At 55.6% G+C, this 19,226-nt stretch overlaps 2 protein-coding genes across 2 annotated transcripts; one reads left to right on the top strand and one right to left on the bottom strand.

Annotated features, from left to right (window-relative positions):
• Positions 1–4,224: 4,224 nt before the first annotated feature.
• On the bottom strand, positions 4,225–5,217 carry LOC112614455 (dnaJ homolog subfamily B member 3-like). Its single transcript, XM_025371009.1, is given in 3 exon segments — positions 4,225–4,510; positions 4,513–4,581; positions 4,583–5,217. Coding segments are annotated over 3 exon segments (726 nt in total). The 5' UTR covers positions 5,180–5,217; the 3' UTR covers positions 4,225–4,450.
• Positions 5,178–19,114, top strand: LOC112613857 (piezo-type mechanosensitive ion channel component 1-like). Its single transcript, XM_025369734.1, has 24 exons — positions 5,178–5,270; positions 7,794–7,998; positions 10,845–10,949; positions 11,314–11,467; positions 11,548–11,791; positions 11,868–11,964; positions 12,049–12,220; positions 12,813–12,902; positions 12,977–13,080; positions 13,386–13,457; positions 14,481–14,581; positions 15,112–15,208; positions 15,283–15,339; positions 15,426–15,598; positions 15,758–15,864; positions 16,052–16,231; positions 16,383–16,641; positions 16,720–16,908; positions 17,011–17,329; positions 17,712–17,829; positions 17,913–18,060; positions 18,159–18,373; positions 18,468–18,626; positions 18,713–19,114. Exons 1-24 carry the CDS (start codon positions 5,178–5,180, stop codon positions 18,885–18,887), a joined length of 3,633 nt encoding a protein of 1,210 aa, XP_025225519.1. The 3' UTR covers positions 18,888–19,114.
• Positions 19,115–19,226: the final 112 nt, after the last annotated feature.

Here is a 19,226-nt window from a genome sequence, read left to right on the forward strand (position 1 = left end):
TCAGAAGAAGACAGGAAGATGTGGGAAAGTTTGGAACTTCCTAGAGGCTTGTTGAATGGTTTTGACCAAAATGTTGATAATGTTGTGGACAATGAAGTCCAGGCTGAGTGTCAGATGGAGATGAGGAACTTGTTGGGAACTGGAGCAAAGGTCACTCTTACTGTGCTTTAGCAAAGAGACTGGTGGCATTTTTTCCCCTGCCCTAGAGATCTGTGGAACTATGAACTTGAGAGAGATGATCTGAAATTGGAATTTAGGTTTAAAAGGGAAGCAGACCATACAAGTTTGGAAAATTTGCAGACTGACCATGTGGTATAAAAGAAAAACCCATTTTCTAGGGAGAAATTCAAGCCAGCTGCAGAAATACTGGCTAAAGAAATTTCCATAAATAAGGAGGAGCCAAATATTAATCGCCAAGACAATGTGGAAAATGGCTTCAGGGCATATCAGAGACCTTTGCAGCAGACCCTCCCATCACAGGCCTGGAGGCCTAGGAAGGAAAAATGGTTTTGTGGGCTGGGTCTAGGCCCCCCCGTGCTGTGTGCAGCCTCAGGACTTGGTGCCCTGTGTCCCAGTGACTCTAGCCATGGCTAAAAGGGGCCAAGGTACAGCTCAGGCTGTTGCTTCAGAGGGTGCAAGCCTCAAGTCTTGGCAGCTTCCATGTGGTGTTGGGCCTATGGGTACACAGAAGATAAGAATTTAGGTTTGGGAACCTCCACATAAATTTCAGAGGAGTATGAAAACGCCTGGAAGTCCAGGCAGAAGTTTGCTGCATGGGTGAAGCCCTTATGGAGAACCTCTGCTAGTGCAGGGTGGTAAAGAAATGTGAGGTTGGAGCCCCCACACAGTCTCCACTGGGGCACTGCCTAGTGGAGTTGTGAGAAGAAGGCCACCATCCTCCAGAACCTCAAATAGTAGACCCAATAGCTTGCACTATGTGCCTGGAAAAGCCACAGACATTCAATGCCAGTCTCTGAAGACAGCATAGAGGGGGACTTTACCCTGCAAAGCCACAGTGTCCAAGTTGCCTGAGACTGTGAGAGCACACTTCTGGCATCAGCATGACCTAGATGTGAGACATGAAGTAAAAAGAGATCATTTTGGAGCTTTAAGATTTAATGACTGCCCTGCCTGATTTTGGACTTGCATGGGGCCTGTAGCCCCCTCCCCTCCTTTTTTTGGCCAGTTTCTCCCATTTGGAATGGGAATATTTACCCAATTTCTGTACCCCAATTGTGTCTTGGAAGTTACTAACTTTTGATTTTACAGGCTCATAGGGGGAAGGGACTTGCCTTGTCTCAGATGAGACTTAGGACTATGGACTTTTGAATTAGTGCAGAAATAAGTTAAGACTTTGGAGGATTGTTGGGATAGCACGATTGGTTTTGAAATGTGAAAAGACATGAGATTTGGGAGGGGCCAGGGGGCAGAATGATATGGTTTGACTCTGTGTTTCCACCCAAATCTCATCTCAAACTGTAATCTCCATAATCCCCATGTGTTAAGGGTGGGACCTGGTGGGAGCTGATTGGATCATATGTGCAATTTCCCCCATGCTGTTCTCATCCTACTGAGTGAATTCTCATGAGAGCTGATGGTTTTATAAGGGGCTCTTCCCCATTCATTCACAAGCTCTTCCTCTCTGTTTCTCTCTTGCTTGCTGCCATGTGAGACATGCCTTTGCTTATCTCTCACCTTCTGTCATGATTGTAAGTTTCCTGAGGCCTCCCTAGCAATGTGGAACTGTGAGTCATTTAAACCTCTTTCTTTTATAAATTACCCAGTCTTGAGTATGTCTTTATAGCAGTGTGAGAACAGACTAATACAAGATTGGTGGTGATTGATGTTATACTGAAAGGGTTTAAAGGAGAGTGTGAGAAAAGGAAATGAATCTAGATTTATTGAGAACATTGATGAGAAAGTGGAATTAGAAATTCCTAGAAAGGTAAGCTGTTATGTGAATGATTTCCCATGATGGGGAAGTCTCTCTACCTGTTTGGAGACAGAAAGTGGAATCAGAGGGGAAGAAGATGATGGACAGAAAGGATCATTCCCTCTTCCAGATGCTCTCCAGTGTGTGATGTAAGCTGAATTAAAACCAGCTGTGTTGAGCTCTAGACAGAAAAGATACCTGGCATTTTGGTTTTTTGGACCCTACTGAGTTGGTCACAGGACTCCAGGTCTCTTGGGGCTCATAGGGTCATGCCTTTCCTTGCCCACTGTGCTTGGTGAGAAGAAACAAGTGATTCCACGGAGGGAATTCATTTTAGGAGTCTCAAGATGGTCATCTTTGCACCAGAGGAAATACCCCTTTTTCCATTCTGAAAACCTGATTTATCAAATCCTTTTATAAGAGATGAGTACACACATACAGGCCTCTAGCAGTTATGTTTTTGAGATGAGACATTTTAAAAGGAGATTTTTGAATTCTAAAAATTCTTTAAATAAAATGCTCTTGCTGGGACAACAGAGTGGGTAAACATCATTCCCATCTCTACAAGAAGATTTTTTTTAATTAGCTAGGCGTGGTAGCTGTAGTCTCAGTTACTGGGAATGCTGAGGAGGAAGGATCACTTGAGCCCAGGAATTTGTGGTTACAGTGAGGTATAATCTTGCTTAGGCAACAGCCACAGAGCAATACCCCATCTCTAAAACAAACAAACAATAATCAATCAAGCTTTACACTTCTGTAAAAGGAACACTTCCCATTTATGACATCAGTAATCCAGGATATATCAAAATTTGAACGTTGTGTTTGCTTTCAACTGTTAAAACTAGCCAGAGTTGTTACAGGGACCCACTACCTCTGAGTGACACTGGTATGCCACTCTTTGCTGACCCGAACAATAGGATTTATGTAACCAATTGTGTAGATACAATACCACTCATTCTACCCTACCCAGAGTGGTGATTTCCAACACACAAAACTACCATGAAACTGTTTCCATGCCTTCCTACTATCTCTCAAAACTCTTTTCATCCCTGAACTGCTCCAAAAGCAAACCCACTCCCAGCAAACTACTCAGTGAGTATCTTCACACATGTAAGTTCCCTTGTCTGGTTCTCTAAAATATGAACTCATTTTTCAAAAGCCGTGACAGGCTGTCTTATTCTGATACTTCTTGTGTAATTATTATATAAGAAGCAACTACCCAGGCACCTTGTAGCATGTTGATTTCAGAGTTCAGTGTGAGACCCTGTGTGCCCCTGTGGGATGGTGCCAGCTAACTGCCATGTTCCTGCTGTTTATTGCTTGGGTGCCATTCCATGTAGACTGAATTTTGAGGGTTCTAGAGCATATCTAAACCCATTATCACAGTCTTTGTTGGTTAATGATGTGTTCAGGCCATGATTTTTCTGTAAAAAATTACCAGCATGCTGCTCTTGATTTTTTTTAGCCTGTCTAGTTCAGTTGCCCTTTTGCTCTCATGTCTTATGCAAACCTTTCCTCAGAGTTGACCCTGTAAGATGGGACCCTTTGTGATGGACTACCCCAAGACAACATGCCCCAAAAGGTCTTCATTTGGGGCATAACCCGTGCCAACAGAAAGGTACTCTCTCAGTTGTGTATATGGTGACTCACCCAAACAATATTACAGATACATTTGGCTTTCATCAACCTAATTTGATATGTCCCAAGCACAGCAATAGGATAGTCCTGTGTGGCCTTCTGGAAATGCTTTTTTTACATTTCTGGGACCTACCATAGTTGGAGAACCACGTTAGGGCTGAAGATAGTTCTAGTACACCATTGACCAACCATGTAACCACAAGGTCTGTCCTTAGCCTTCAGAGGGAACATGCTTCTTACACTGATTTCAGCTCAGTGATACGGGATTCAAATGTCTGACCTCCAAAATATTAACAGAAAAAAACGTGTGTTGTTTTAAGCCACCAAGTTTGGGTAATTTGTTACAGCCATGATAGGAAACTAATGCATCCACCTTACCAGGTTTACCTGCTTTTATAAAGCCTGGGTTTAACCTTTTATCTAAATAATGGTCAACTCTTCCTACATCACCAGCATTTATGTGCAATTAAAAACCATCATTAAATTAAGCCAGAGTATTAATATATTCATAATTTCACCACCACACAGTAAAACATTGAAGTCAAATGATTTAGAGCAAACCACCTGGCTCAACTCTTTCCCAACAGAAAAAGTTAAGGCTTAAAGTGCTGAGCAGAACATTCTGTCCTAGCACAAGGAAATAATCATTGTCAGCCTCAGGCTTAAGTTTAATAAACAGCAAAGTGCATACAGATGTTTACAGTGATCGAAAGACAAACAGAGGTCCTATCCGTAGTAGTCCCAACGGTAAAGACAGGCATTGGCATAAAATGTTTATAAATTCTTGGGTACAGTTTTTCTGAAAGCAAAGTTCACTTTCAATCCTAAAAAAAGTCCGCTATTCCTCCAGATATTCTTTAAGTCAAATGTGGACTGGGATTACTCGGTGTCAATGTGGGGCAACTGCTCTATGCCATTTATTATGAAGGACTTTAACTGAACTCTCCATCTTCCTCCACTTCCACCCTTTCTTGGCCATTCTCAATGATTCTCTTGGTGGTGGTTTTTTTTGCCATCAACTATTTCAGTGGAAGTCGACATGGACTTGAAGCTGCCTGTCCCATCACTACCATAGGACATGCAGAATGAAGAAAGGCCCCCACTTCCCAGGGAGCCAAAGGAACTAAATCCTGTATCAAAAGAAGAAAAACCACCCTCAAAAGCTGGAAATTCACTGAAGGTGGAGAAAAGGGGTGCAGACCCTCTGCTTCTGCTTCCCCGGGAGTTCCTCCGACTCCCAAAAACATTTTCCAGCGGGTTTCCGAAGAAGTCAAAGGAGAATGGGTCCTGGCCACCGAAGAACTCCCTGAAGACCTCGGCCGGGTCGCGGAAGCTGAAGATGTACTCGAAGGGGTCCTCAAAGGGTCTGCCACCTGCGCAGCTACCCTCCGCTCCCGCCTCGCCATAGCGGTCGTACACATCATGTTTCTTGGCGTCCGACAACACCTCGTAGGTCTCGGCCACCTGCTTGAATCTCCTTTCTGCTTCCTCTTTTTTCTCGGGGTTTTTGTCCGGGTGCCACTTGAGCGCCAGCTTGCGGTAAGCCCTCTTGATGGCCTCGGTCGAGGCCTGCGGGGGCACGCCCAGCACCTCGTAGTAGTCCACCATGCTGGACGCCCAGAACGGCCTGCGGGGCACTGGCGCAGCGAGCGCGGGCCCGAGTGGTTGGCGACCTGGGTCGCCTGGAGGGACGCCCCTTGTGACGCAGCCACATCTCATTGGTCGAGGCCTGCGAGCGCCTCGCTTCCCAGGATGCAGTGCTGCTGGGACTGGCCCTGCTCTCTGTGAGGCTCTGTGATGCTCCACGACCAGGCCCCGCCCACTTCGACCCCCAAAGCCATGGTCTCCAAAAAGGGTAGGAAAAAGAAGTCAAGGAAAAGAGAGGGCTTTGACTTTAGCTGCCTGAAGAACTGTTTTTCTTAAAGTCGGCTTTATATCAGTCTTTTTCCTCGGCCACAGGAGGGAAGGGGGTGGTGGGAGTGAGTTTAGTCTGACCAGGGCTGAAGACATCCTGTTGTTTAGGACTGCAGTTCTCTAACGTTCCAGCCCGGGTACCCGTTTGCTTTTGTTCATGTGGATTATACCTATCATATGTACTGCATTAGAGATTAAAACAGAATTAAAAACATATTCATTGGGCAATTTAATAAGAATAAACCCATGACACACTAACAAACCTCGTTTTTATTTAACTTTTTTTGAGACAAAATGTAGTGAGAAGAGTGGCATCGTTTTACGTTTTTTGCATCTCTCTTTAGAACGTGGCTCAATAGAAAGCTGGATTCTTGTGTCAGCTTCTGCATTCAATCTATTGTGATATTACACATCACCCATGTAGCTTCTGGAAAACTCCACTGTACATTTGTGAGAGAATGACAGTGAAAAAATCAAGTAGCATTATTATGGAAATAGTTTTGACTTTACAAAATTCTCCTGAAAAATTCTTGGGGATCCCTAGGATTTCCTGGCTCATATTTTAGAGACGTGCTAGTCTAGTACAGTAGTCCCTGGTATTCTGAAGGGATTAGTTTAGGACAACACTCCTCCTCATACCAAAATCTAGATGCTCAAGCTCCTTTTATAAAATGGCACAGTATTTGTATATAACCTACCCATATCCTCCTTTAAACCTGTAATCGTCTCTTGATTACTTTTACCTAATAAATGTAAATGCTATGTAAAAAGTTGTTTTACAGTATTGGTTTTTTAAGTTGTATTATTTGTTTTGTTTTTTTTTTTTCATTTCTATTCCCCCCAAATATTTTCAATCTGCTGTTGACTGAATCTGCAGATGTGAAGCCCGAGTATATGGAGGGTCAACTGTGTGTGTTATTCACTTTTCTTGACTGCTAAAACAAACACCAGGGAGATCCTCTCAGACAAAAGGAAATACAGCACTAGTTACTGTATCGAAGCCATATACTGGCGTGCTATAAACTTGAGATGCAGTGATTATTTCCACTAGAACTGCTATGTCATGACCGTGAATTTTGAGGGGATATTTTTTTGAGATCTGAGTTCTCTTCACCTCCTCCTTTTTCTCGTTTTGACACTGGATTCTTTGCTTTGGTAAATTGTGAGGCATTACACTAGTAAAGGTCACTCAGTTCTAAAGGGAAAATGATTAACCGAAGAACATTGTAAGAGTTCATAAAGGGTATTAGGGCTAATGGGGATGTGTTATCTCACCAGAACAAACTTCTGAGTTTATATAACCTCTAGTGACATAACTGAAACCTGGACTTGGCACTTGGTAAGCACGCAATGAACAGTCATAGTAAGCTGGCTGAGGGTAGAGTTCAGTGTGAACAAAGCAATTTGGGAACATCAAAGCAAGTTTGGGGAACAACAAGTGATCCAGAATGGCTGGAGGGTAAGAGGCAGAGGGACGGGGCAAGCAGAAGAGCTAGAGAGGAGGAATGAGCTTGGACAGGGGAACTGGGATCTATCCCAGAGTTTTGAGAGCAAGGCAGAGGAGTCTGAATTTTCTTCTGTGCCCGGGAAGCTGTTGATCAAGGTTCTAGAAGTGGCAGCGACGTGGGGTTTTCAGTTGGCAGCCGATGCAGTGATTCAGAAGGGACAGCTGGGGGTTGGGGAACTGGGGGGCCGGGGCCCTGAAATAGGACCGTGGCATGTGGGTCTGAGACAGTGGTAGAAACATCCAGATTCAGCACTTACTTGCTATCTTGGACACAGGGTCTAGAACGAAAAGAGAAGGAAAGTCACCTGTATAGAGAAGCATGTCCAGAGTGTTTACTGTCTCCAAAACCATGTACTGGCACCTGAGTGACGGCATGATTCCAAAGCCAAAATCTTGCCTGTAAGGAATAGATGTAAAGGATATAGCTATAGTCTAATAGCAAGGACAGATATGCAAACTGCTAAAAGATGTAAGGCAGAGCAGAACAAACTGCTGTGGAGATTCAAGGAAGGTGGCTTTGTTTCCCTGGAGGGTCCTGTAGATAATCTACAGGGCAATGGACATGTTTATGTTGCTCCTTTAGTAACAAGCCCCTTCATTCTGATTTGATGAAAGGAGCTGGGAGTGTGTCAAGTGGTGGCCTATTAACTTAGGTCTTCAGCTTAAAAAGAAAGTACCTTCAAAAGGGTTCCAGAAACACTTTCCATGGACATGTCACTNTCCCCCGACTCACTGCACCCCCACACACCCCGCCCTCCCTGACTCACTGCACCCCCACACCCCACCCTCTCCCCTCCCCAGATCTGCTTCCTGATGGCCGTGAACGTGATTGGGCAGCGCATGAACTTTATGGTGACCCTGCACGGCTGCTGGCTGGTGGCCATCCTCACCCGCAGGCACCGCCAGGCCATCGCCCGCCTCTGGCCCAACTACTGCCTCTTCCTGGCTCTGTTCCTGCTGTACCAGTACCTGCTGTGCCTGGGGATGCCCCCGGCCCTGTGCATCGGTGAGGATCACGTGGCTTGGGTGGGTGTGGGCTTTGGGGCTTTGTGGACACCCGTGGGGTGTTTCCCGCCTGCCCCGGGCTCCTGTCCACCCTCCTGGACTTAGCCTTGGCCTCCCCCAGTCCCTCCTGCCCACCCCACATCCTACCCAGCGCCCTCATCTACGTCCTCTCTTGGGGGCGGCCCGGCCCTCTCCAGGCTCTGCTGTTCTTTCCTTTTTGCCCAATATTCTATCTTAAAATATTTCAAACCTTCAGGAAAGTTGTGAGTCACACAAGGAGTGCTGCGTCCTCTCTGGTCCCCACGTGGGTCGGCCGTGATACCTCACACCCAAGAGCTGCCTCGAGTGTCTCCCGGGGGTGGGTGTCCCTGAGCCCACAGCCCCACACGCACGGACCTGTCTCCTGGCAGTGCCATCGTCAAATGTGTCCTCTGCATTGAAACAGCCCCGGCCCCAGCACCCTGCTTTGTGGCGGTTTGGTTTTCAGATGGGATCTGGTCTGATGTTTGCTCTAGTCTCTTGTCTTGGGTCTAGGCCGCCCCCGCCTCTCCTGTCTCTTGGGAAGTTGCGGAGGGAGGCCGGTGGTGTTGCTGGCGCCCTGAGACTGGATTTGCGTGGCTGTCCTGGTGATGAGGGTCTGCTCAAGGCACACAGCACCCGCAGTCTGAGATGGGGAGTCACATTTGTGCATGTGGCCGGCTCAGGGGCGTTCCTCCTGCCCCACAATGGCACCCAGCCTGTTGGCATTGGTGAGCTGTCTGGGGTCAGCCTTGTGGCTTCATGAAACAGACCCTTTCTGTTATCTCTGTGCGTCCGTCAGCTGGGTTTCCCATCCAGGAGAGCTGCCATTTCTCACTGGCCACTTTCCGAGAATTCTGTCATCCACAGACACTGGGCCTCCCCCCTGCTGAGTGGAAGCCCTGGCCCCTCTGGCCACACACTGTTACGTCGTCTCCCCTTATTTGGCTGGGCGTGGTGGTTCACACCTGTGATCTCAGCACTTTGGGAGGCCGAGGCAGGAGGATCCCTTGAGGCCAGGAGTTTGAAACCACTCTGGTCAACATAGCAAGAACTTTTTTTTTTTTTCCTCACCCAGGCTGGAGTACAGTGACACAATCTCGGCTCACTGCAGCCTCTGCCTCCCTGGTTCAAGCGATTCTCTGCCTCAGCTTCCCAAGTAGCTGGGATTACAGGCAGGCACCACCATGCCCAGCTAATTTTCCTATTTTTTTTAGTAGAGACAGGGTTTCATCATGTTGGCCAGGCTGGTCTTGAACTCCTGATCTCAGGTGATCCACTCCCCTCGGCCTCCCAAAGTGCTGGGGTTACAGGTGTGAGCCACCGCGCTCGGCCCTGTTTCCTAATGGCGGTTTCCTGTTTCCTCAACTCTTCTACGTATATTAATTGGCATCTTCCCTAAGGAAAAGCTGTCCTTTGTCCTCTGCTGATTTCTTTACTCAGGTATTTATGTCTGTGTGGACACTGATGTTGGTCGTCATCTCTGGGACTGGCTGTGGGACCAGCACTGTTTAGTCTCATGTGGTCCCAGCTTCAGGCCCTGGGAGCTCTGGGCCTTCTCCACCTGCCCCACCCTTTTCAAGCCCGTCTTGTTTTTTCTTTTTTTTTTCCAAGATGGAGTCCTGCTCTGTCGCCCAGGCTGGACTGCAGTGGAGCCATCTCTGCTCACCGCAACCTCCACCTCCCGGGTTCAAGCGATTCTCCTGCCTCAGCCTCCCTCCTGAGTAGCTGGGCTTACAGGCGCCCACCACCACGCCCGGCTAATTTTTGTATTTTTAGTAGAGACAGGGTTTCACCCTGTTGGCCAGGCTGGTCTCAAACTCCTGCACTCAGGTGATCTGCCCGCCTCAGTCTCCCAAAGTGCTGGGATGACAGGCGTGAGCCGCCCCGCCCGGCCCTGTCCTGTTTTCTGCTCCCAGGCTCAGCTCTGTGCTCACAGCCACTGCTCTGGGGAGCCCGATCGCGTTCCAGGAGTGTCAGGTTTAGAGCCGGGGGTCTGGGCGCCGGCTGTGCCTGTTGCTACAGGGCTGCCCCTGCCTCTGGGCCCTCCAGATCTTTCCTGTAAAACACCTGCGTTAGAGAACCTGGGTTCTTCGAGGCAACTTCGTTTTCGTATCGTGAGGTTCCCTCTGCGGCAGACGGTGTTGTGGGTTTTGCAGACGTGTGGAGTCACATCCACCCACTCAGTCCTTAGGGACCAACCCTCCCTGCCTCACATGCCTCCCAGGAAGTGTGGCCGGGGCCAGCAAAGCCATGGCTCCCTCCCCCCGCAGGCCCTGGCCCCTCCCATCCTGGCACGTGGTCCTGTCAGGACGCCATGTCAGCAGGACTCACAGCAGGTGCTGCTGGGTATGACTTTCACTTGGCAGAGCACACTGAGGTCTGTCTAGGCTGTCCCGTGGATCCCGGTCCCACGTGCTGAGCGGCGTTCCCTGTTGTGGCTGCTGCAGGGGTCTGCACTGCGTGCGGCTCCTGGCTGTTTTCAGAGCCGTCACATCACACACACTGTGGTATCATGGACTATGAGGCCGTGTGAGCCACAACCCAGGGAGGCCCAGCAGCCCCCATCCCCGTGCTCTCCGGCCTCCCGCTTGGTTCCTTTGCCCCCAGGGGCTTGGCGCATAGTTGAAGGAATGCGTGTGTGTGAACACACAGGACACGAGAGCTGTCAGTTCTCAAGACAGCAGGTGTGCGTGAGGTGATTCCCATGGATCCTGAGGGTTGGTGAAAAAGTCTCGGGCTCTGAAGCCACTGGTCAGCAGGTGGGGACGGGATATCTCAGGCCCCAGGCAGGCCAGGCCCTTCCTAACATGACGCTGCCATCCCCAGATTACCCGTGGCGCTGGAGCCGGGCTGTCCCCATGAACTCCGCACTCATCAAGTGGCTGTACCTGCCTGATTTCTTCCGGGCCCCCAACTCCACCAACCTCATCAGTGAGTGCCCCCCACCACCCCCGCCTCCACAGAGGACCCTCAGAGCATGTTCACACCCCACAATCTGCTCACAAGTGTGCACACAGGCTTGCAAGGGCAGACATGCAGTCAGGCATATGGCGGTCTGCAGGCCCTGACCTCACACGCACACACATAGACCCCAACATGTGTGTATGGCAGCCCTTGTGCGGACGCCCCCACACCAGGGCTCCCTCAGTGGCACCCGGCCACTCCCCCAGGCAGACGTGTCCCCGCTCCCAGTGGCTCCACGCCAACAGGCTTGGGGTGGGAGGCGGGCTGTGTGCGCCATGCCCACCTCGTGTGGGTCCCCGAGCAGCACAGCAGCAGCTCCTGCGTCCTGCAGGCGACTTCCTCCTGCTGCTGTGCGCCTCCCAGCAGTGGCAAGTGTTCTCAGCTGAGCGCACGGAGGAGTGGCAGTGCATGGCTGGTGTCAACACCGACCGCCTGGAGCCGCTGCGGGGGGAGCCCAACCCTGTGCCCAACTTTATCCACTGCAGGTGGGTCCCACACCACCCTCCATGGGGAGTCCTCTGGGAGGGGTGGCCGGGGCACCTGCCGTGACACTCCGGCCTGGCAGGTCCTACCTCGACATGCTGAAGGTGGCCGTCTTCCGGTACCTGTTTTGGCTGGTGCTGGTGGTGGTGTTTGTCACGGGGGCCACCCGAATCAGCATCTTCGGGCTGGGCTACCTGCTGGCCTGCTTCTACCTGCTGCTCTTCGGCACCGCCCTGCTGCAGAGGGACACGCGGGCCCGCCTCGTGCTGTGGGACTGCCTCATTCTGTACAACGTCACCGTCATCATCTCCAAGAACATGCTGTCGGTGAGCCCAGCCCCGGCCCCACCCGCCCGCCCTGCCCCGGGGCCCTGCTGGCCCTGCTGACCCTGCTCTCCCCCAGCTCCTGGCCTGCGTCTTCGTGGAGCAGATGCAGACCGGCTTCTGCTGGGTCATCCAGCTCTTCAGCCTTGTGTGCACCGTCAAGGGCTACTATGACCGTGAGTGGCGAGGATGGCCGCTGGGGAGGGTGTGGGGAAGCCCCTGCTCCTGGGCCCTGAGCCTTGCTGGCGCCTGCCTTGCAGCCAAGGAGATGATGGGCAGAGACCAGGACTGCCTGCTGCCGGTGGAGGAGGCCGGCATCATCTGGGACAGCATCTGCTTCTTCTTCCTGCTGCTGCAGCGCCGTGTCTTCCTCAGCTATTACTACCTGCACGTCAGGGCCGACCTCCAGGCCACCGCCCTGCTGGCCTCCAGGCAAGCTCTGGCCCAGACACCGCCCAGAGCTCCCGTCCTGGAGCTGGGAGGGGGCAATGGGAGGGACCTCGCTGTCTCAGGCCCCAGCCTGTGGAGAACAGGCTCCACCACTCTGGGACATGGGCATGTCATCTAGAGAATGAAGGACAGCAGACTCCCGGCACCATCACACCCTGCCCCAGTGCTGGGTCTGTCAGAGACCACATGCTGCAGTTCCGACGGTGGCTGGTGTCTCATCCCCCGGCCAACTTGCCTGCTAGGGGCTGTGTCCCACTGGCGGGAGGGCCCCGTGTGGTATCACGAATGCCCCAGGGAGGGGTTCGGGCTTGGGGCCAGCTTTGCCTGCTTCCCTGCAGCCCCAGTGGGGTGGGTGCCACCAGACACCCCTGCATCTGTACGGCAGAAGGGCCTGTCCTCATCGCAGACAGCGCAGAGGGTGGGGGTAGCAGATGCCTCCCCGGTGGGTGCCTCTCGCCCAGCATGGGCAGAGAGGAGCCGGCTGAGCCGTCCCGGGCTGAGCGGGGAGCGGCGGCTGCCCGTGCTGCTGGGGCTGAGTGTCTGGTGCTCACACCCCATCCCTGCCTCCCGACAGGGGCTTTGCCCTCTACAACGCTGCCAACCTCAAGAGCATCGACTTCCACCGCAGGACAGAGGAAAAGTCCCTGGCCCAGCTGAAAAGACAGTAGGTGCCTCTAGGGCGGGGACTCCCTGGCTCCTCCACCCAGCGCTTAGCATACCTGGCCTTTCCCCCTACAGGATGGAGCGTATCCGTGCCAAGCAGGAGAAGCACAGGCAGGGCCGGGCGGACCGCGGTCACCCCCAGGACACCCTGGGCCCCAAGGACCCAGGTCCGGAGCCAGGTGAGTGCAGCTGGAGTCTAGCATCCAAGGCCCCATGTCCAGCATATCTGTGCCTGCTGGTGTGTGCCTCGTCTGTGCCCGTGTGATGTCCCACAGGGCTCCCCGCCCACCTGTCCTGTCCGCGTGATCACCGCCCCGTGACTGTCCGTCCACGCACATGGGCTCTGAGCCCCGTGGCCTCACGTGGCCCCCATCACTGTGGGTCTCTGTGTCTGTCTCCACCCATCTTGTCCCCAAGACACTCACAGCCCCGACCCCTCCTGGTGCCTTGACTGCTGCCTCACACTCACCCCACCCCTCCACAGGGCCCGACAGTCCAGGGGGCTCCTCCCCGCCACGGAGGCAGTGGTGGCGGCCCTGGCTGGACCACGCCACAGGTACCCCCAATTAGCCCACCTGTGACCACCCTCTCAGGCCCTCTGTGCCCTCACCTGTCCTCTGCCTGGGCAGCTGTCTTCCCCTCCTTCCCCGACCCCCAGGCCCTGAGTGTCAGGACGCGCTCAGGCCTCCTGGGTCGGGGGGTGCCTCACTGGCTGCAGACCCCTGGGCTGAATGTCCTCCCGGCGATGCCCCAGCCCTTCCAACGGGGGTGTCTCAGAGCTCGCTCCGATGCCACAGGAGCTGAGCGGCAGTTTCACCTGGTCGGTCCCAGCAGCAAGCACTGCATCATTCTACGTTTTCTGTTTCTTTTTGAGACGGAGTCTCACTCTGTCACCCAGGTTGGAGTGCAATAGTGTGATCTCAGCTCACTGCAACCTCCACCTCCCGGGTTCAAGTGATTCTCCTGCCTCAGGCTCCCAAGTAGCTGAGACTACAAGCATGCGCCCCACTCCAAGCCAGGGTTTTTTTTTTTTTTGAAACGGAGTCTTGACCTGTTGCCCAGGCTGCAATGCAAGGGCGTGACCTCAGCTCACTGCAACCCCCACCTCCCAGGTTTAAAGGATTCTCCTGCCTCAGCCTCCCAAGTAGCGGGGATTACACGTGCCCGCCACCATGCCCAACTAATTTTTGTATTTTTAGTAGAGATGGGGTTTCACCACGTTGGCCAGGCTGGTCTCGAATCTCTGACCTCAGGTGATCCACCCGCCTCAGTCTCCCACAGTGCTGGGATGACAGGTGTCAGCCACTGTGCCCGGTCTGTTTTTCTAACTCTCCTGGGTTTCCCCGGGTCCTCTGCAGTCAGCCCACTCAGCACCCCAGCCTGCACTGGCTCTGCTCCTCAGCTGCCCTGCCCACCTCTGTCTTGTCCCACCGCGCTGGCCTGTGTCCTGTGCCTGCACCGCTCCCGGCTGCTCCACATGGGAAGGGTGGCTGTTGGGCCTTGGCCCATGCAGGCGGAGAGGGTGTGGCTGGGGGTCTCCCTGCATGGAAGGCCGGCTCTCAGCACTGCCTGCCCACAGTCATCCACTCCGGGGACTACTTCCTGTTTGAGTCTGACAGCGAGGAAGAGGAGGAGGCTGCCCCTGAAGACCCTAGGCCATCGGCCCAGAGTGCCTTCCAGGTGAGGTGGGGGAGCCCCCGCTGCCCCACTGCAACCACAGAGCTTGTGGCCCTCGGCCAGGGCAGCAGAGGGGGTGCCAGATGCCCCCAGGGCCTGGAAGCCCAGCTCCTCCGCCTCCAGTTAGCTCCCCAAGTCCCATGGGAAACCAGGCTCCAGGGACGTGGGTCACGTGTAGCTGCCCCACGGTCTTGGCTCTGAACACCCAGGTTCTGGTGGCTGCCTGTGGCCTGACCTGTGAGATGGGCCTGACACCTTTGTGCTGGCCGCCTGGCTGTCCAGGGTCTGTCTTTGGGCCCCTGGCTCTCGGTGCTAGACCAGGAGTTGGGTGGGCTGCATGCATGGGGGTCCTCACCCACAGCCCCTCAAGGTCCACATCTGGGAGGGGCTCAGGGACACGGAGGCCCCTGGTAGACACAGAGCAGGGATCTGGATCTGGTGCCAGGCTTGCCCAACCCCGGCTATTCCTCCTCTTCCCTCCTGGGTCCCATGGCTTGGAAGGCCGGGTCCTAACCCAGGGGGCTGGCCCACAGATGGCATACCAGGCATGGGTGACCAACGCCCAGACGGTGCTGAGGCGGCAGCAGCAGGAGCAGGCAAGGCAGGAGCAGGCAGGACAGCTACCCACAGGTGAGCTGGGTGGCGTGGAGACTCTGAGGGGAAGCTGCAGGACTCCCAGTCACTGACCAGCATCCTGTGCCTAGGAGGTGGCCCCAGCCAGGAGGTGGAGCCGGCAGAGGACCCCGAGGAGGCAGCGGCAGGTGCGTGGGCCCCAGGGCTGGGGAGTGGGAGGTCTCTCTGGGCCCCACAGGCTGCCCATCCAGCGCCCCCTCCCGCCCTCCCGCAGGCCGGAGCCACATGGTGCAGAGGGTGCTGAGCACAGCGCAGTTCCTGTGGGTGCTGGGGCAGGCGCTGGTGGATGGGCTGACGCGCTGGCTGCAGGAGTTCACCCGGCACCACAGCACCATGAGTGACGTGCTGCGGGCAGAGCGCTACGTCCTCACGCAGGAGCTCCTGCAGGTGAGCCGGCCCACGCACCACGCTCATCCCTGCTCTGCCTGACCACGCCCCTGCCTGCTTAGCAGCCTAGTCCCATGCCCACGCTACACTAAACCCTGTGTGGGGACCAGAGCTGGGACACATGCCAGGCAGCCCTGAGCTCCCTCCTGTGCCCTGCAGGGTGGCGAAGTGCACCGGGGCATATTGGATCAGCTGTACACAAGCGAGGCCGAGGCCACGCTGCCAGGCCCCACCGAGGCCCCCGACGCACCAAGCACAGTGTCCAGGTAGGTGCTGGGGTGACCCCTGAACCGCAGCTGCTGCCCCTGGAGGGTGGGCAATGTCCAGCCATCCCTGACCCTCGCCATTCCCTTGTCCACCAAAGGACCGTGGGCACTTTCCACACTGACCCTCCCTGCAGCCTGGGGTCAGGCTCTGGAGCAGGATTCTCTGTGACCCGGCTTCCCTCCCCAGTGGGCTGGGCGCGGAGGAGCCACTCAGCAGCACAACGGACGACACGGGCAGCCCCCTGAGCACTGGCTACCACACGCGCAGTGGCAGCGAGGAGGCGGTCGCTGACCCCGGGGAGCACGAGGCTGGCACCTCTCTGCCCCAGGGACGCATGCGGACGGCCAGCGAGCTGCTGCTGGACAGGTGGGGGCGGGACGCGCACAACTCCAGCCTAACCATGGCCCTCGGGGAGCCGCTGAACGGGGGACAGGAGCCTGTCTGTGACCGGCAGCAGGTCAGGCCGTGTGCCTCCGGGCAGTCCCGGGCTCCCCCAAACGCGCGGGTCTCCCTGCAGGCGCTTGCGCATCCCAGAGCTGGAGGAGGCAGAGCTGTTTGCGGAGGGGCAGGGCCGGGCGCTGCGGCTGCTGCGGGCCATGTACCAGTGCGTGGCCGCCCACTCAGAGCTGCTCTGCTACTTCATCATCATCCTCAACCACATGGTCACGGCCTCTGCTGGCTCGCTGGTGCTGCCCGTGCTCGTCTTCCTGTGGGCCATGCTGTCCATCCCGCGGCCCAGCAAGCGCTTCTGGATGACGGCCATCGTCTTCACCGAGGTGGGCCGAGGCCGCGGGGGAGGGGGCGCCTGGCCCGCTGCGCTGAGCCCCCCGCGTGCTGAGCCCCCTCCCCCGCAGGTCTCAGTGGTCGTCAAGTACCTGTTCCAGTTTGGATTCTTCCCCTGGAACAGCCACGCGGTGCTGCGGCGCTACGAGAACAAGCCCTACTTCCCGCCGCGCATCCTGGGCCTGGAGAAGACTGACGGCTACATCAAGTACGACCTGGTGCAGCTCATGGCCCTCTTCTTCCACCGCTCCCAGTTGCTGGTGAGTGCGAGCCCTGCCAGTGCGGGGGTGGGTAGGCCCTCTGGGCACCTGCACCCTCTGCCGGGAGGCAAGGCCCCCTCACCACAGCCTCCCGCCCCACAGTGCTACGGCCTCTGGGACCACGAGGAGGACTCACCATCCAAGGAGCATGACAAGAGCGGCAGGAAGGAGCAGGGGGCCGAGGAGGGGCCAGGGGCCCTGCCGGAACCCCAGGCCAAGGCAGGCACAGGGCTCGAGGAGGAGCCAGGAGCGCCCGAGGCCACCACCGAGGACCATGTTCAGGTGGAAGCGAGGGTCGTATCGACGGATGGGACCGCAGAACCCCAAGCGGAACTCAGGCCCCGTGACACGAGGCGCATCAGTCTACGTTTTAGGAGGAGGAGGAAGGAGGGCCCAGCACAGAGAGGACTGGCAGCCATCGGTATAAGCACCCCGTCCCACCACCTCCTGCCTACCCAGTTCTCTGAGTGGGGCTACTGCAGGGAGGGTCCTTCTCAGATGAGACGGCCAAGCCGAGTGCAGGGCCCACCTGGATCCCAGGAAGGCACTCTGAAGCCACAGCTCCTGGCTCTGCCCCCAGGGATGCCCCCCACATGCAGGGTGACCGCTGGCCTGGGCTGGTCCCTCACGGTTGCCCCAGACAGAGGACACAGCCCCAGCTGTCTCCTTGCCAGTGACACTAGGCGCTTCCTGTGTTCAGTCTGCTTGTCTGTCAGATGGGGTGAATGCCAGCCTCTTAGGGGGGTCGGGAGCCAGACCCAGTCCCCAGGGGGCTCAGGCAGAAGTCAGCTTTTCCCCTACAGAAGCTGAAGACAGGGAGGAAGAGAAAGAGGCCCCCACGGGGAGAGAGAAGAGGCCGAGCCGCGCTGGAAGAAGAGTGAGGGCGGCTGGGCGGCGGCTGCAGGGCTTCTGTCTGTCCCTGTGAGTGATGGTGGCCGGGGGCAGCTGGGCAGTGGGGGTGGGGAGGCGGGTACTGGCACCAGGCTGAACAGCCCCTTCCGCAGGGCCCAGGGCACATACCGGCCGCTACGGCGCTTCTTCCACGACATCCTGCACACTAAGTACCGCGCAGCCACCGACGTCTATGCCCTCATGTTCCTGGCCGACGTCGTCGACTTCATCATCATCATTTTTGGCTTCTGGGCCTTTGGGGTGAGCCAGACCCGGGACACCCCAGTGTACGCAGAGCTCAGCAGCCACCCACATCCCCAGGGCCTGGCTCCCCCTGACCTGTGCTCTCCCGGCCACAGAAACACTCGGCGGCCACGGATATCACGTCCTCCCTATCAGACGACCAGGTACCCGAGGCCTTTCTGGTCATGCTGCTGATCCAGTTCAGTACCATGGTGGTCGACCGCGCCCTCTACCTGCGCAAGACCGTGCTGGGCAAGCTGGCCTTCCAGGTGGCGCTGGTGCTGGCCATCCACCTATGGATGTTCTTCATCCTGCCTGCCGTCACCGAGAGGTGGGCCCTCACGCGGGGGTGCTCGGTCTCCGGGGGCGGGGCCCTGCAGGGCTCCGTTTCTGAGGGGGTCCTTGACCTGGCCATCCCACCCCAGGATGTTCAGCCAGAACGTGGTGGCCCAGCTGTGGTACTTTGTGAAATGCATCTACTTCGCCCTGTCCGCCTACCAGATCCGCTGCGGCTACCCCACCCGCATCCTTGGTAACTTCCTCACCAAGAAGTACAATCACCTCAACCTCTTCCTCTTCCAGGGGTGAGCGTGAGTGCAGGTCCGCCAGGGTGGGGGTCACAGCCCGGGCAGGAGGGAGCCCACCTGATGGGAACCCTGGCTGTGGGCAGGTTCCGGCTGGTGCCGTTTCTGGTGGAGCTGCGGGCAGTGATGGACTGGGTGTGGACGGACACCACACTGTCCCTGTCCAGCTGGATGTGCGTGGAGGACATCTATGCCAACATCTTCATCATCAAATGCAGCCGAGAGACAGAAAAGGTGCCTGGGCCCGGGGCGGGGGCCTGAACAAGGGATGTGCCCTCTCCCTAAGACAGAGGCACTGCTGCCATGAGAACCCGTGGTGCTGGTGGCCCTCCCAGGGCTTGCAGCCTATGGGGACATGAGGTGAGCCCACCCACTGGCTGATCACGAAGCCAGTGATCTTGGCAGCTGCGAGTGCCGGGGCAGAAGTGAGCAGCGGACTTGGTCCTGTCCCAGGCAGGCTGGCAGCAGAGCAGGGCCTGGTGGGGGGAGGACCGGATGGACACCGTTCCCTGAGTTCTTGTTTAACAGCTTTGTTGAGAGAGAATTCATGCATCAGACCACTCACCCATTTAAATAGTACAATGCAGGGGTTTTTAGAAG

The sequence above is a fragment of the Theropithecus gelada genome, chromosome 20 (assembly GCF_003255815.1).
Source record: "Theropithecus gelada isolate Dixy chromosome 20, Tgel_1.0, whole genome shotgun sequence".
NCBI classification, from domain to species: Eukaryota; Metazoa; Chordata; class Mammalia; order Primates; family Cercopithecidae; genus Theropithecus; species Theropithecus gelada.

What these genes read in the sequence shown, in the direction of transcription:
- LOC112613857 (XM_025369734.1), top strand. Translation starts at nt 5,178, where the DNA reads ATGCTGGACGCCCAGAACGGCCTGCGGGGCACTGGCGCAGCGAGCGCG. An exon ending in TCACGCAGGAGCTCCTGCAG is followed by an intron (nt 15,599 to 15,757) that starts GTGAGCCGGCCC and finishes TGTGCCCTGCAG; the next exon opens with GGTGGCGAAGTGCACCGGGG. An exon ending in CAGGGCTTCTGTCTGTCCCT is followed by an intron (nt 17,830 to 17,912) that starts GTGAGTGATGGT and finishes CCCCTTCCGCAG; the next exon opens with GGCCCAGGGCACATACCGGC.